The sequence below is a fragment of the Nicotiana sylvestris genome, chromosome 9 (assembly GCF_000393655.2).
Source record: "Nicotiana sylvestris chromosome 9, ASM39365v2, whole genome shotgun sequence".
NCBI lineage: Eukaryota > Viridiplantae > Streptophyta > Magnoliopsida > Solanales > Solanaceae > Nicotiana > Nicotiana sylvestris.
In genome coordinates, this window is record NC_091065.1 from 18,332,586 (window position 1) to 18,350,246 (window position 17,661).

A 17,661-nucleotide genomic window follows, 5' to 3' on the forward strand; every position below is an offset into this window, starting at 1 on the left:
CAATCGCATTTCTCATCTACATTCTTCAGCTTCATCTTGATTCTTCGTGTAATTTTTTAGTTGCTTCATCTTCATCTTTTTCTTAGTTTGTTTGAAAGCATTCTGGCTCTAGATTTTACTTAGTTTGTTTGAAAGTTGAAGTTAGATTTGTCGTGTGCTTTAATTGTTGAGTTGTTACAAAGTTATCTTGTGTCAGTTGTTATAAAATTTGTATTTCATAATTAATAAACTTTTTAATGTATATACATAATTCTGTACTATATTAAAAAGGTAGATATCAATGTACAAAGAGTTACTGCTAGTCGTTTGAACAAAGAAGATCTTAAGAACACTGATTTTACCGAAACTGTTGTATACACTGCAAATCTTATAAAACTGTTTTGCTAAAACAGTTTTATATCGAAACTGTTTTATACATTGCAAAACAGTTTTATACATTGCGAAACTGTTTTAGTTGTTTTATCTTATCGGGTAAACGAATAACCAAACCGATAATGATCGTTAACCGATTAACCGATAACCAATATCTTATCGGTTTGGTTATCGGGTTATGATATTTGTAAACCGATAACCGATAGGCGAAACCGATAATATTCATAACCGAACCGAATCGACCGATACCCACCCCTACAAAAGGACCATTGAGATTAAAAAGGGCAAAGAACCATATCATCTTCTCTTAAAAAAAACATCATTCATGTTCAGACCTTGCTCAATGCTCATCATTACATTCTCTAAATAGCTCCAATGAAGGTGGAGGAGGTAGAGTTACGGCTTTGGTGTTTAACAGAGTTTTTTTTTTTCCCCCTTTTCCTCTTGAGGAACGAAGCATAACAACAAACAAAGGGCTGAATCTAAGTGGAGCTAATAGAGCCTTGTTGGAAAAATGGATTTGGAGGTTTGGTATATAGAAATATATCGTATTTAATATGTATTGAGAGAGAAGTAGCAGAAAGAAAAACCACGCTAAGATGCAAGATAAATAACCGAAACAAAGAGAACTATTAATTGAAACCAAACAGAAGTACCTAAAAGTAGCATCAGGATAGAAGAAAAAGACGACATGGAGACACCCAACAAGCATGCAGGAAAACATAATATCCAAAATCTTCACGTCAACGTTGACATCCGGCCATTTTTTGCCTTTTCGCTAGAACAGAGGCTGCAAGTGATTCTAAATCATGAATGCTCGGGAAAGAGCTGGAGAATTTGAGGTTGTCCAGAAGAGCATGGTGCCTCCAATTCTTGGAATACCTCAGAGCTGCTAGACCCATTTGTCACTGAATTATCTTTGTGCTCATCTGGAGAGACTTCAAAAGATTCAGGCTGCTCGGAAGAGCTTGGCGCTTCCAGTTGTTCAAATACCATGCCGGAGGTAGCCTCATTTATCACTTCATCAACTTGTGGATCAGCTAGAGGGAGCTGTAAAGTTTGTGGCTGTCCAGAAGAGCATGACTCTTCCCTGTGTCGGAAGCTTTGAGCTGCAGAAGAGCATGGTGTTTCCAATTGTTGATCAGGAATTATTTGGAAAGTTTGAAACTCACTGGGAGAGCATGAGTCCTTTATCGCTTGAAATTTCATAGAGCAGCCAGCTTCAAATGAAACCATATTATCTCTTTGACAAATATCAAGCCGTCTTCTCTTAACAGAAGCATCCTCCGTTTTCTGGCCTTGGTCATCATTAGATTCTCTCAACAGGTCAGAACTTGGAGACTCAACATCACGTTGGACCACGATGGTTGATTGATCTATCTGTTGAATTTTATTCTCGTACACCAGAAGAAGTCCCCATTTTGTTGCAGTGCCTGGGTCTATAGACGCCTCAAAGAAGCAATAGTCATTTGGCTTCTTCCCCTTTTCACTATCAGAAGTATGCCATAGTGCTACAAAAGGTATGTAGCTAAAGCAAATGGCATATTTACTACTATGAGAGCAAAATGCTTGGCGAGCAACAATCAAACATTTTTTCTGGAGTACATCTTGTTCTTGCCTGTCATATCTTTGCACTAACTTAACTGTAACCTTAGTGCAACCGAACCAGTGACTTCCTCTTCGTGATTTAGCATCCAAAGGTTTCTGGTTCTGAACAGTATCCAATGGTACACGAAAGCATATAACAAATCCCTTGAATTTACTCTCATACCAACATGGATCAAGTGGAGTGGAGAATCTTTTTGTATGTTCTTTTCGATAATAATTGAACCCGCTCCATCTTATATCTCCAGGGGAAAAAATGCTAAAAGGTAGCACTTTCTCACACTGCACGAAAGAAAATTGCATCAGCTCCAATCTCCATTTCCTTAAACTTAATCGGATAAGCAGAAAAATGACGAGCGAGAGAAAGAGCGATACCTGAGATGCCGCACTAATTAAACGAAGGACAAAGTGCAAGATATCAGTCAGTTCCCCTCTGTTCTCAATATGCTGTGCGAATGACACTGAATACAGCTCTGAATATTTTGTGGGGAAATCAGGAATGCTTTTCAAGACTAAAGGATCATATGCATATAACTCCTTTATGCATGCTGGAAGTCTGGGCAATACAAGCTTCTCACAAAATGTTATATCTAGGTAATGAAAGGGCTGATTGTTGCTTTCATTGAAACTCGTAAAATCATTTCTAGTGAAATCCAAGTGAGCCAAAGAAGATAAGCATCCAAGATCCTGAAAATGTTCTCCACTGCATAGTGTGTGCTTCTTAAGCTTTAACACCCTAAACGACGATGAACCTGATGCAGAGGGTAACAGAAAAGTTGCATCTTCTCTGTATCCAAACCAGCGAGAGAATGATAAAAAGCTTAGTTCACCAAGGTCTGCAACTGAAGGGGGTATACGGGAAATTGCAGTACCAGATATTACTAGCTTTTCTAAAAGCTTCAAGTCCCCCATCTTCTCTGGCAAATCTGCAAATCTTTTGCAGTTGTAGATCACAAGAACTCTTAGATTCTTCAGACAAGAAAAGCTGTTCGGAATGCTTACCAGATCTTTACAATGACTTAACCATAGTTGTTTGAGGGAACCAAGATTTCCAATTGACACCGGAAGCTCTACTATTGGAGTATATTCTATAACAAGTTCCAATAAATGGTGCATCCCTTCTGTTGCCGGCAAAGCCATTATTTTTGGAAGACAAGAAAGTTTGAGAATCACAAGAGATTCCATCTGATTACAACTTGGAAGCATCTCAAGACTCTGACAATCAGTTAGCTCCAATGTCAATAAACGGTGCAACCCCTTGGTTTCTGGTAATTCCCTCAACTTTGGAAGACAAGAAAGTTTGAGACTCTTAAGGGATTCCATCTGAATATAACTTGGAAGCTTCTCAAGGCTCTGACAATCAATTAGCTCCAGTGAAGTGAGCTTCATGAGAACTCCAAACGATGGGCTCACTTCTCTCAAACTCTTACATCCCTCTAGCTTTACTCTCTCTAAATTTGGCATCAACTCAAAGCTTGGAACTTCTTCCAAGTGTTCGCAATAGCTGAGGTACAAAGTTTTTAATTTGTCCAAACCCTGTTTAGCATAGAAAGAAATTATAATTATGTGATAACATTCAGCAAGTGGATTGATTTCACTTTTAAAATATGGAATAAGAATGCCAAAGGAAAGGAATGGTAACAATTCTACCTTCGGAATTAACCAGAGTTTCTGAAGTGTACTACATTCGAGTATATCAAGGCGAAGAAGCTTTGATGGTTCAAAACTCTGTGGCAATGAATTTAAAGGGCAAGCTTCCCAATCAAGCCACCTTAGGCTGCTAGGAAGATGAGTAATCGGGTCAATAGAGCAGAAATTTGTTGCTCTAACTACAAGTACCCTTAATCTTTTCATTCTCCTAAATGCTTCACTGATGTTGTAATATGATATATCCTGTTTTGGAATGTAATTCCTTGGTATCCATAGTCCCTCCACAGATTCTGCTTCCTAAAAGGAAACAAAAGAAAACCTTTAGAAAACACTATTGTGTGAAATCATTTCCATAGCTGAAAGTTCGATTAATACTTGAAGTAGTATTGGCATGAGCTTGCAAGGGGATGTCTCCTAATCTTACATATACTCATTGGTAGTTCAATTCAAGAAAAAGCTACCAAAAGACGAGACCACACAAATACAACAATATGGAAAAAGAAACAACTGATAACAAAAGAATGTGAGCCCTCCCTCCCTCCCTCCCTCCCGTGTGTGTGTGTCAGTGTATCAAAATAATTGAGAAAACAAAATACAACGCTATTCTATGTTGCAAAATAATTGAAAAAAGAAAAGAAAAAGAACAAGAAATCCGTACAGATAACCTAAAAGTGGATGATGGCAATACAGTTCTTATGAATGAGATAATGACATATCTTACCAAATTCCCAGTAAACAAATCCTCGATGTCCTCGGGAAGCCATATTCTACTCCTTCGCGAGTCATCTTGACTCACGATGTGCCAGGCCATTTCTTGTATCAAATCATGCATTTCAATTGTGTCATATGGTGAGATAAATAAGAGAGACTTTTCAATCAAGACTTTTATTCTTATTGTAGATCCGATATCGCAGCTCTCAAGTATTTCCTCTACATAACTCCTCAATTTTCCTCTATAAAAGCATGCAATATCTAGAAAGAGTCTCTGATCAACATGCCCCAGTCCTTCAAAACTTATCTTAAGCTTAGCAAGAATTTCATCATTTGGCAGATCCTTCAGGCTTTCCCAAGCGGATCTCCACTGGCTCCTGTCTAATCCATAGAGAAACGAACCTAAAACTTTCAAAGCTAAAGGGAGCAAAGCGGCACAATGTACAACTTGATTTGAAAGCTCCTCAAAGTCTTTCTTAGGAATTCTTTGCTTAAAGGCATGTAGGCTAAATAGCTCAATAGCTTCATTAAGAGTCATCAAGTTCACAGAATACACTTCATCCACAATATGATTATCTAACAAATGTTTATCTCTTGTTGTAATCAAAATTCTACTACCACTACCAAACCAATCATGCCATCCAACTAACATTTCTAATTGGTCTTTTTGATTTACATCATCAAGAATGATCAAAACCTTCATTGTGCGCAACCTCTTCTTTATGATTTCCATGCCTTCATATACACTTGTAATAGTTAAGCTTACCTTTAGGATTTTTGAGAGGAGAACACCTTGCAAATATTGCAGTCCATATGTCCTTTGCATTTCTGCAACATTATCAAGAAAACAAACACCTTCAAATAGGCCAGAATATTTGCCAAACACAGCGCTTGCAATTGTTGTCTTACCAATGCCGCCCATCCCCCAAATTCCAATAAAACGAACATCATGTGTTTCCATCCTTAGTAATGAACTTACTTCACGCACTCGAGATTCCATCCCCACTAAATCATTATCAATGGTTGAAGTAACTTGACACAATTTACCCAGTATGTCTTCAACAACATGCTGGATGCAATTAGATTCATACCTGTACAAGCAATTGCAAAAACAACTTGAAATGAAGCTTCACAAACAGAGTGCATGATTGATACGTCTAAGTATTCCTAGTCCATTCAAAACCATAAAAAAAAATTAGTGGGGAAATTATGTAACAGATTTAGTATTTCTAATCCTTTTGGGACCATGAAAATCAGAAAATACTGAGCTCAATCATCTGTCATCTCTCTCTGTTCGCATACTCCATTGGTTCCTGTTAGATAGTAATATATATAATGTCCAACATCGGAAAATAGATATCTATTATTATGTAATCAATGTATATAAATAGGGCATTATAAAACACTTTAGACATAATTAATAAAACTTTTCCGTGCTATACTTCACACATGGTATCAGAGCGTTGCTGCGAAACATCCGGAAAAGAAAACTCCGCCAAACAGTCGCCATGTTTTCAGTTTTCGGTGACTTCTAGGGCTGTTATTGCGTCACCTACGTTTCACCTCAATGTTGTACTTAAACCAACACCACAACAGGGTCCTCCACCTTGCGGCAACCAAACCCCAGCAAACTCCACCGAAAAATACCTCCCCCCCCCCAATGCGCCCACACCCGCCGACCAAAAGGGGAAAATTCCGGCGAGATCTCCTCACGCGCCGGCACGTGAGCTGCCTTCTGGCCAGTTTCTAACAAAACTCCTTTTGGACAGCTTGCTCGCGAGACTATTCCAAGTCTATCCATCTAAGTTATATCAAATTCCGATAACCTTTTTATTTTCCGGCAACTGTTCAGTTTCCGGCGAGATACAGTGTTTTTTCTTCACTGTTCCTGTGAGTTTTTTATTGTTCTTGATTGTCTATGCTATTTGGTCCAACAATGTCTTTGGGACTTAATATTTTTTATTCTAAAAGCACGGGTTCTGGAAATTCAAGTTTGATGATTACTTTGAAACCCTTAATGGGAAGTTCAAACTACTTAGCTTGGGCTTCTTTTATTGAGTTGTGGTGCAAGGATCAAGGTGTTCAAGATCACCTAACCAAGAAGACTAGTGATGGAGACGAAAAGGCCAAAGCACTCTGGGAGAAAAGTAATGTTCAATTATGTAGTTTGTTATAGCGATCGATTAATTCCAAGATAATACCTTTGTTTCGTCCATTTCAGATATGTTTTTCAGTTTGGTACAAGGCTAGTACTTTACACACTAATCACATAACTCATTTTTATGAGGTAATATCACGGATGACAAATTTATGAAAAACAGGAATTGGATGCCTACCTACTTGGGACAGGTGCAGGCAATTATGGAGGAATTTGAGAAGTTGATTTCAGTCACTCCTAGTGTTGAAAAGCAGCAAGAGCAGTGACATAAGATGTTTCTAGTTCTTACACTTGCTGGATTGCTTAATGATCTTGACTCGGTGCCTGACCAAATTTTGACTAGTCCTTCGGTTCCTACGATTGATGAACTATTCTCTCGATTTTTTCGTCTTGCTACGCCACCCGGTCACACAGTGGTGTCACCACCAAGTGTTGATTCATTTATTATCGCATATCCGACAATGGAAAATCGGATATCTAACACTATGGAGAATAGACGAGGATGAGGTCATTTTGGAAGATCTCGACCCAAGTGTTCTTATTGTAATAAGTTCGGACACACTCGTGAGGTGTGTTACTCTTTGCATGGTCGACCGCCTAAAAATGCCCATGTTGCTCAAACCGAGACTATAGGTAACCAGGGTTTTTCTTTAACTAAAGAAGAATATAATGAGTTACTTCAGTATCTAGCAAGTAAACAGACACCTCCACAAGTAGCCTCTATTGCTCATACTTATACCTCTGTTGCTAGTAATTTCTTTGCTTGTGTTTTCCAGCGTATTACTCGACCGTGGATCATGGACTCCGGCACCTCTAATCATATTTCTGGTAATAGGTTAGTTTTGTCAAATATTGTTTATGCTAAGTCTCTTTCCAATGTTACTTTAGCCAATGGAGTCCAAACAAAAGCAAAAGGAGTTGCACAAGCTAATCCCTTATCCTCTGTCACTTCGGATTTTTGTTCTTTATGTCCATGTTTATCCTTTTAATCTTGCATCTGTTAGTCGTTTGACTCGTGCCCTCCATTGTGGCATATAATTTATCGATGATTCCTTTATTATGCAGGACCGCAGTACGGGACAGACGATTGGTACAGGGCGTGAATCACAAGGCCTTTACTATCTTAACTCACCCAATCCCTCCACAGTATGTCCCCTCCAGATCTAATTCACAGACGTTTAGGACATCCGAGTTTATCCAAGCTTCAGATATGGTGCCTAGTTTGTCTATATTAGATTGTAAGTCGTGTCAACTTGGGAAACATACCCCAGTCACCTTTCCGTGTAGTGCTGAGATTCGTTCAAAGTCTATTTTTTTCTTTAGTTCATTCTGATATATGGGATCCTAGTAGAGTCAGTTCAACCCTAGGATTTCATTATTTTGTTAGATTCATTGATGATTACTCAAGATGTACTTAGATTTTCCTAATGAAAGATCGTTCTGAGTTGTTTTCTATCTTCCAAAATTTTTGTGCTGAAATTAAAAATCAATTTGGTGTTTCTTTTCGAACTTTTCTTAGTGATAATGCTTTAGAATACTTTTCCTCTCAGTTTCAGCAGTTTATGACCTCTGAAGGAATTATCCATCAAATATCTTATCCGTATACCCCTCAGCAAAATGAGGTAGCAGAGAGAAAGAATAGGCATCTCATTGAAACTACTTTCACACTTCTCATTCAGCCCCATGTTCCGCTGCATTTTTAGAGCGATGCAATTCTTACAGCTTGTTACTTGATTAATCGGATGCATTCATCTACTATCCATAATCAGATTCCACATTCAGTATTTGACAAGGCCAATGTGTATTGGAATTTCCTGGTCGTACTCTGTCAAATTCTAGCATAGTTTAAGTTATCGTCCCACAGAGACCGGATAATCTATGCTACAGAATTGTACTATTTTAACTACTATTTGAGATAATCAAATTGATAAAAAGTGAGTGAGGTTTAAAACTTGTTAATTACTTAAACAAAACAAATAGCTTTTGAAAGATTTATAATTTTAAAAAAGAGTTGGGAATCATTGAATTCACTTGATAATATTACTATAATAAAATCTCAATTTCTACATTTATTTCTTTAAAGAATAATTGCTTATTTCTAATACAATTATATTTTGATCATTAAGAAATAATCAATTAATAACACTCCGTGAGAATTATGTTAATTAATCAACTTAAGACTAGTGACGTTTAAACCGAAATATTTTTCTTACTTGAATTGTGCTAAAAGAAAATAAAAACTTCGTGAGAATATTTTTACTAAGGATCAATAATCTTGCCAACAACAATTCCTCCGTGAGAATTAAAACTGAGGCAAGCAAGATTACTGACTTGAAATAATAGTTTACTAAAAAAATTACTCTCACTCTACTATTTTATTCATCACTTATTATATATTAATTTTGCTCCGTGAGAATTACAAAATTAATATAAGAATAACTTAGAGATAAAATATATAAACGTGATAATAGAGTAATTAAAAACTATCATTCCAGCACAGTATGAAATGTAAATAAAAAGTTTCAAGCCAAGAATATATAAAAACTGAGATAGTATTATAAAATATATCAAGCTTCATCAACTATCCAAACGAAAAGAGATTACTCCATTATGGAGTAATAAAAGCTAAAAAAGATATTTAGAAGACTAGAAATATTTTTACTACAAGAAAAGAAGACCAAGACTAGTTCTTGTCTTACAAAAATTTTATATCCTTATACAAAGAGAGCTTGCTATTTATAGGAAAAGATGAGTAGCTTTTGTCATGTTCCACTTTTGCGAATGTGAAATCCATGTATGCGAAGTGACCTTTGTGTACGTAGATTCTATATATGCAACTATGGCACTTGTGCTTCACTCTTGACTTCATGAGTTAGTCTTGCAAACGTAGGTTCCATGTATGCGAATGTGACCTTTGCAAATATAGATTCCACGCATGCATCTATGACTCTTTTGCTTCCATTCTTGACTTCATGAGTTAGACTTGCAAATGTAGGTTCCATGTATGCAAATGTGACATTTGCGTATATAGATTCCACATATGCATCTATAGCTCTTTTGCTTCCATTCATGACTTCATAAGTTAGACTTGCAAATGTAGGTTCCATGCATGCGAATGTGACCTTGCGTATATAGATTCCACATATGCAACTATGCTCCTTTTCATCTCTAATTGTCTCTTTCCATAAGCCCATATGTATATTCCACATTTACAAATATGAAGATGATGTGTGCAACTGTGGCTTTGCTTCATTCTCTTGTCTTTTAGCCTCTTTCCTTCTTTTTCATAATTTCTTCTTCCAACAAGATTTGTTAGAAAATATGCGATATAGGATATTATTATTCATATTTTATTTTAAAAACTTATTTTTTACATATGAAATTACATGAATAATTTATATCCATCAAATACCCCCATACTTGAACTTTTACTCGTCCTCGAGGAAAAAGAATACTTTAAAAATATATCTTCCAAAATTCATGACTATTGTAGGATAGAAAATTTATACATAATAAATATCCTCCAATATGGTCAATGCAATTAACCTTTTTAAATTCACCAAATCTTTTACCTTATTTCTGAATTCTGCTTTGATCAACAAGAACTTGCAATCTTCTTCCCTTGAATCTTTCAGAATTGATAGATTTATGATCACTTATTCAGTTAGTATCATACTCTTGTCCATACGCTTGCTTCTCATATTTTTCTGCACTAATATAGATTCAACACTGATTTTTAGAATCTTTCTAGGACTTTTCTTGGCTTGTAATGTCAGGCTTCAGGCTGGTAGGATAAGGATATTTTTAGAGTGACTTCTTTTCCCCAGCTTGGAGCAAACATTTCTTGGTGCTCGATATTTCCTCCCTTTGATAACACTTTTTCTTCTTCTTTTTTTTTTTTTTGTAATTTCAAAGATCTTATATTCACCTAATTTTTTTTTTAACATTTTTTTTCTTCGTTCATCCTTTTTTTTTGACAAGGCCAATGTGCATTGGAATTTTCCGCTCGTACCCTGTCAAATTCTAATATAGTTTAAGATATCGTCCCACAAAGACTGGATAATCTATGCTACAGACTTGTAATATTTTAACTACTATTTGAGAGAATCAAATTGATGAAAAGTGAGTGAGATTTAAAACTTGTTAATTACTTAAACAAAACAAATAACTTTTGGAAGATTTATAATTTTAAAAAGAGTTGGGAATCATTGAATTCACTTGATAATATTACTATAATAAAATCTCAATTTCTACATTTATTTCTTTAAAGAATAATTTCTTATTTCTAATACAATTATATTTTGCCCGCTAAAATATAATCAATTAATAACACTCCGTGAGAACTATGTTAATTAATCAACTTAAGACTAATGACGTTTAAACCGAAATATTTTTCTTGCTTGAATTATGCTAAAAGAAAGTAAAAATTTCGTGAGAATATTTTTACTAAGGATCAATAATCTTGCCTACAACAATTCCTCCATGAGAATTAAAACTGAGGCAAGGAAGATTACTGACTTGAAATAATAGTTTGCTGAAAAATTACTTTCACTCTACTATTTTATTCATCAGTTATTATATATTAATTTTGCTCTGCGAGAATTACAAAATTAATATAAGAAATAACTTAGAGATAAAATATATAGACGTGATAATAGAGTAATTAAAAACTATCATTCCAACATAATATGAAATGTAAATAAAAAATTTCAAGCCAAGAGTATATAAAAACTGAGATAGTATTATAAAATATATCAAGCTTCATCAACTATCCCAACGAAAAGAGATTACTCCATTATGGAGTAATAAAAGCTAAAAAAGATATTTAGAAGACTAGAAATATTTTTACTACAAGAAAAGAAGACCAAGACTAGTTCTTGTCTTACAAAGATTTTATATCCTTATACAAAGGGAGCTTGCTATTTATAGGAAACGATGAGTAGCTTTTGTCATGTTCCACTTTTGCGAATGTGAAATCCATGTATGCGAAGCGACCTTTGTGTACGTAGATTCTATATATGCAACTATGGCACTTGTGCTTCACTCTTGATTTCATTAGTTAGTCTTGCAAACGTAGGTTCCATGTATGCGAATGTGACCTTTGCAAATATAGATTCCACGCATGCATCTATGACTCTTTTGCTTCCATTCTTGACTTTATGAGTTAGACTTGCAAATAGAGGTTCCATGTATGCAAATGTGACCTTTGCGTATATAGATTCCACATATGCATCTATAGCTCTTTTGCTTCCATTCATGACTTCATAAGTTAGACTTGCAAATGTAGGTTCCATGTATGCGAATGTGACCTTGCGTATATAGATTCCACATATGCAACTATGCTCCTTTTCATCTCTAATTGTCTCTTTCCATAAGCCCATATGTATATTCCACATTTGCGAATATGAAGATGATGTGTGCAATTGTGGCTTTGCTTCATTCTCTTGTCTTTTAGCCTCTTTCCTTCTTTTTCATAATTTCTTCTTCTTACAAGATTTGTTAGAAAATATGCGAGGATAGGATATTATTATTTATATTTTATTTTAGAAACTTATTTTTTACATATGAAATTACATGAATAATTTATATCCATCTGTATTGTTTCCAAAGTCACCCTTATACTCTCTTTCTCCTCGTGTTTTTGGGGAGTACATGTTTTATTCACAACTTAGCTCCCGGAAAAGATAAGCTAGCTCCTAAGTGTGTCTTCCTTGGTTATTCTCGGGTTCAAAAGAAGTATCGCTGCTACTCACCTGATATTTGTAGGTATCTTATATGTTATTTTTGAGTCTCAACCTTACTTTACTTCTTCTGATCATCTTAATATATTTGAAGTCTTACCAGTACCTACTTGTGAGGAATCTACATCCACAAAACCAACACAACCACTACTACCTATATAGACTTTTGAGGAGTCTACAGTTGCTCCTCCTACATCCCCGGCCACAAGGCCACCACTCTTGACTTATCATCATCGTCCACGTCCAGCATCACGCCCAGATGATTCACGTCTTGCATGCAATTACTGCAGACTTGTCTCCTCCTAGTCCACCAATTGCACTCCGAAAAGGTGTACGGTCTATACTTAGGGGTCGTTTTGTATGAGGTATAAGAATAACGCTGAATAGAGCGTATTAGTAAGGTTGGGATTAATTATGCTGAGATTACTTCTTATCAACTATTTTTGGTGTATTAAGGCACTGCAAAAAATTGATTGTTTACAAAAACACTCCCCACATTCTTTAACTTTGTACATTATGTTTATTGCAACAGTTTTATTACCCTCCACATTTTTTACTCTCTTTAAAGCCAATTGTTTCTTTTTTACGGGGGAGCAAATAGTGGGTTCTTTTACACTATTCCATTTGTTAATATTATTATTAATCTTTAGTATATAGTTTTTTCAGAAAATATTTTTCATTTACTAAACAAACACAAGATATTTTTAAATATTTTCCGTCAGTATTAAAATAGTAAACTGAAACAACGATCATGTGAAGTCAACATGTCAATTACAAAATATAGCAGAAAGTATTTGGAATAGGTTTTAAGGGATTTGAGGGGCAATTATGTCTTTAACCATGTTTATGCAACTATTAAAAACCCTTGCATTGCTAATACCATGGTTTGCTATGTATTAGTTATACATAAGATAATACCAAATAGGATGTATAACTAATACAAGTATTAGTTATACATAGGTTGAGAAAATGTATCAAACGAGGGATTAGTAATGCATAAAGCTAATGCTTGCATTGTTTTTTCTAATACCTCCTACCAAACAACCCCTTAATCCTAATCCCCATTATGTCGGTTTAAGTTATCATTGCCTGTCATCACCCCATTACGCTTTTGTATCATCTTTGTCCACTATTTCCATCCCTAAATCTACATGTGAGGCACTATCTCATCCAGGATGGCAACGGGTTATGGTTGACGAGATGTCTACTTTAGATGCGAGTGGTACTTGGAAGCTTGCTCCTCTTCTTTCAGGTAAATCTATTGTTGGTTGTCATTGGGTTTATACAGTCAAAGTCGGCCCGGGTGGCTAAGTTGATCGGCTTAAGGCTCGTCTTGTTGCAAAAGTATACACTCAGATATTTGGGATGGATTATAGTAACACTTTCTCTCTCGTGGCTAAAGTAGCATCCGTTCGCCTCTCTTTGTCCATGGCTGATGTTCATCATTGGCCTCTTTATTAGTTAGACATTACGAATGTTTTTCTCCACGGTGATCTTGAGGAAGAAGTTTATATGGAGCAGCCACCTGGTATTGTTGCTGAGGGGGAGTCTAGTGGTCTTATATGCCGATTGCGCAGGTCACTCCATGGTTTGAAATAGTTTTCTCGAACTTGGTTTGGTAAGTTCAACGCAGTTATTCAGGAGTTCGGCATGACTCGTAGTGAAGTTGATCACTCTGTGTTTTATCGGTATTCGGCTCTTAATCTGTGTATTTATCTGGTGGTTTATGTTGATAATATTGTTATTACTGGTAATAATCAGGATGGTATTACTAATCTGAAGCAGCATCTCTTTCATCACTTCCAGACTAAGGATCTGGGCAGATTAAAGTATTTTTTAGGTATTGAGGTTGCTCAGTCTAGCTTAGGTATTGTTATTTCACAGCGTAAGTATGCCTTAGACATTATTGAGGAGACAGGAATAATAGGCTGCACACCTGTTGACACTCATATGGATTCGAATGCTAAGCTTCTGCTAGGACAGGGGGGGCCTCTTAGCGATCTTGGAAATATAGGCGGTTGGTTGGAAAATTGAATTACCTCATAGTGATTAGACCTGACATTTCTTTTCGTGTGAATATTGCAAGTCAGTTTATGGATTCTCCATGTAATAGTCACTAAAACACAATTGTTCGCATTCTTTGGTATATAAAGTCAGCTCCAGGTAAAGGATTACTATTCGAGGATCGAGGCCATGAGCAGATTGTTGGGTACGCAGATGTTGATTGGGTAGGATCACCTTCTGATAGACGTTTTACGTTTGGATATTATGTTCTAGTAAGAGGTAATTTGGTCTCTTGGAAAAGCAAGAAACAAAATGTAGTTGCTCGATCCAGCGCAAAAGCAGAATATCGAGCCATGGCAAAATGTGAGCTAGTTTGGATCAAGCAGTTGCTTAAAGAATTGAAGTTCGGAGAAATTAGCTAGATAGAACAGTATGTGATAATCAAGTTGCTCTTCATATTGCGTCAAATCTGGTATTCCCTGAGAGGACGGAGAAAAGATACTCTCAGCAGATATTGTTATATAAAGTTTGTGAAGTCGAATGATCATCTTGCAGATTATTTTCACCAAGTCCCTTACTGGTTCTCGTATTAGTTACATCTGTAACAAGCTCGGTACATATGATTTATATGCACCGGCTTGAGGGAGAGTGCTAGATAGTTAATAATGTATAATGTCTCACATCGGAAAACAAATATCTATTAATATGTAATCTATATAAATAGGGTATTGTAAAACACTTTAGACATAATTAATGAAACTTTTCTGTGCTACTTCTCACAATTCCTTTCCTAGTTAATGGTTTGTTACTTATTTTTCTCATTTACCTTTCTTTCTTCATTTAGAGATATATCTTTTAGGAAACGACCATTATTAAAAATGGACATTATGTCTAACTTAACCCCAAAAGTTAACTCATTAGATGAGGATTGCCCAACACCATATGAGGCGACAACAACTCATATCCAAAAATAATGTGGGATTCTAACTCCTTTCACGCGTCCAGAACTAGACATTTGGAGGATGGACAACATAACATGAGGACCATAAAATTGGGTAAACCAAGAATAGAGATGGGTTTGGCTCTAAAAAACATGTTAAGAAAATGTGCCAAACTTAACCGCAAAACTAGCTCATGAAGTAAGCATTGCCAAATCCATATAAGGAGACAATAACTCATACCCTCAACCATTGTGGTACTCGAACACAAAAGCAACATATTTTTATTTTCAGCCCTACCTTTTCTTTCTCTCTTTTAAATTGCATAAGGATAGTATACCTACTTTTAGCTTCTCTAAGCTGTTCAAACATATCTTTGAGGCTATTGTTTGGTCAATGATGAACCAAGCTCTTACCTTGCTTTCCCAAAAACTTATTAATATTCCTGACTGAGGATATATCTTCAGTTCGGTATACTGGATAAACTACAGAAATGTTTTCTTGAGTGAATTTTCTATGAATCCCCTGAATAGTGAAGAGTATAGATAACCCCAACTATTGGGATTAAAGTATCGTTGACTCACATGAATTTTGTTATGCTAAAAGGATTCAGAGAATAAGAAGGAAAATGAAAGAGAGCCTTGTACCCATCGTAGCCATTTGGTAAATCATATCCTGCTGTTTTGCCTGCCTCACCAAATGCATCCCTCCAACATTGCACCTTCTCCAAATCATCTCTCAAATTTTCCTCATGTCTAGAAAATGATTCAGCAAAAGTTCCACTTTGCTTACTCACATCCGATGGATCTACGTCATAGAATATGGGCATCACAGTTAGTCCTAATTCTTTCTTGCATTTCATGATCTTTACAAGTTCATCCAAGCACCAAGTGGAGGATGCATAGTTCTTAGAAAATACAACAATAGCAAATCTTGATTGTTCAATAGCTTTCACAAGTTCAGGTGAAATGGACTTTCCTCTCTCCAGCCTTACATCATCTTTGAAAGTATGAATCCCTTTATGTTTTAGAGCATAGTAGAGATGACCCACAAAAGTTTTACGAGTATCTTCACCTCTAAAACTCAAGAAAACATCATTCTTCCAATTTTGAGTGGGTGAAGAAGTAGAAGCCATTGTAGGTGAATGTGAAAGAAGTTTGCAGATGTAGGAAAGTTGTGTTCAGTTGCAATTTAAGGCACCATCTTCTTTATTATTGTTATAAGTCTTTGGTTGACTTATCAACACGGTTTAGCAAAGACTTGCTCACCATTCCAGTAATTCTTTAATTGACGAAAGTGTATCTGCTCCTTCCTTTATGTATATTTTATTCATTTTGTCAGTTCTTGGTAAATTCTACCAAAGTAACTTGAAACCACATTGTTCACTCCTCGCGAGTAGCACTTTGATTGGACACAAAATTTAAAAAAGAATTAAACATTTTTGAAACTGATGGTCTAAAATAATTCATACGTATTTATGTGGCCCTGTAATCATCTCGTAAAATAAAAAACTTTAAAATAAAATTATTTCTAAATATAGAAAGTGTGCATTGAAACAAAATGTGAAATACAAAACAAGGGGAAAGTACAGAGTTTGCGTCTAATTTTGTTCTGAAACTGATTTTAAGAGCGTGGTCTCGCAATTAAAGTTATATATACACGGTAATGGTTTCAATTACGTTATAGCAAATTACTTATCATTTATTCCAATTAATGCTATTAAATAGAATATCTTCAATTACCTGATTGTGCAAATAGTCAGTGCATAGAACCTAATTTCTTTTTTCACTTTTTCTCGACCATTCAAGCTGAAGATAGTGAAGTTGGTGAAGCCCACCGGAGACTCGCCGGAATTTTGCCGGAGAAGTGATTGTAAGAGAGATTGAGCTCAAAGAGGTTCGAGATGTTTCTCTGTACGCCGCCGGAGAACAAATTTGCCGGTGATTTGTCCATATAGCTGGTTGCCGGAACCATAAAAGATTTGTCAAGTTCGAGATTTCCGGCTGAATTTGGCCGGAAAATCCACCTTTCTTTCAATCTCATTTCTTTCTTAAGGTTTCACTCTCTCAATTATCAAAATCCAACCAAATAAACGCTGAATCGATAATTTAGGATTTGAAATTTGGTACATTTGTTCCATTATATTAGTGAAATTATTTACCAGTAGGTAATTTTGATCCCTGAGTTATATGCGTTATTTTATTTTTTGTGCTTCTGTTATTTATCGTTTCACACTTAACCTTAAATTAAATCAAATTAAATTTTTTAACCCGGATAATCGATACTATTATGTCACAGTTATAACAATTAACAAGTAACAATACTTCAGATATAACAAGTAACAATACTTCTTTTGTGAGGTTTGAACATTACCACCTCATCCTATCCTACTCCAGGTCCGTTTGGTACGCGAGATAAGGTGGGATAAGGTAAGGTATTAAATTTATATCATATTTAGTTGATAGAATAAATTTATACCATC

The 17,661-nt window shown here is 35.7% G+C and overlaps 1 protein-coding gene and 1 long non-coding RNA gene across 5 annotated transcripts; one reads left to right on the plus strand and one right to left on the minus strand.

Annotated features, from left to right (window-relative positions):
- Positions 1–983: 983 nt before the first annotated feature.
- Positions 984–17,022, minus strand: LOC104248469 (disease resistance protein Roq1-like). 4 transcript variants are annotated; one of them, XM_070155751.1, is made up of 6 exons: positions 16,922–17,009; positions 15,827–15,986; positions 4,349–5,429; positions 3,628–3,924; positions 2,353–3,513; positions 984–2,259 (listed from the first exon to the last, which is right to left on the minus strand). In XM_070155751.1, the coding sequence occupies exons 3-6, from the start codon at positions 5,336–5,338 to the stop codon at positions 1,180–1,182; spliced, it is 3,528 nt and encodes a 1,175-aa protein (XP_070011852.1). In that variant the 5' UTR covers positions 5,339–5,429; positions 15,827–15,986; positions 16,922–17,009; the 3' UTR covers positions 984–1,179. The 4 variants fall into 4 exon arrangements, with proteins under 4 accessions (XP_070011852.1, XP_070011853.1, XP_009803029.1 ...); XM_070155752.1 differs by lacking the exon at positions 15,827–15,986 and having other exon boundaries at positions 16,922–17,022; XM_009804727.2 differs by lacking the exon at positions 16,922–17,009 and having other exon boundaries at positions 15,827–16,414.
- On the plus strand, positions 16,586–17,358 carry LOC104248471 (uncharacterized). Its single transcript, XR_716459.2, has 2 exons — positions 16,586–16,841; positions 16,988–17,358. It is a non-coding gene; the product is annotated as an uncharacterized lncRNA (long non-coding RNA).
- Positions 17,359–17,661: the final 303 nt, after the last annotated feature.

What these genes read in the sequence shown, in the direction of transcription:
- LOC104248469 (XM_009804727.2), bottom strand. Translation starts at nt 16,314, where the DNA reads ATGGCTTCTACTTCTTCACCCACTCAAAATTGGAAGAATGATGTTTTC. An exon ending in AACTCTGGTTAATTCCGAAG is followed by an intron (nt 3,514 to 3,627) that starts GTAGAATTGTTA and finishes TATGCTAAACAG; the next exon opens with GGTTTGGACAAATTAAAAAC. An exon ending in TAATTAGTGCGGCATCTCAG is followed by an intron (nt 2,260 to 2,352) that starts GTATCGCTCTTT and finishes TCTTTCGTGCAG; the next exon opens with TGTGAGAAAGTGCTACCTTT.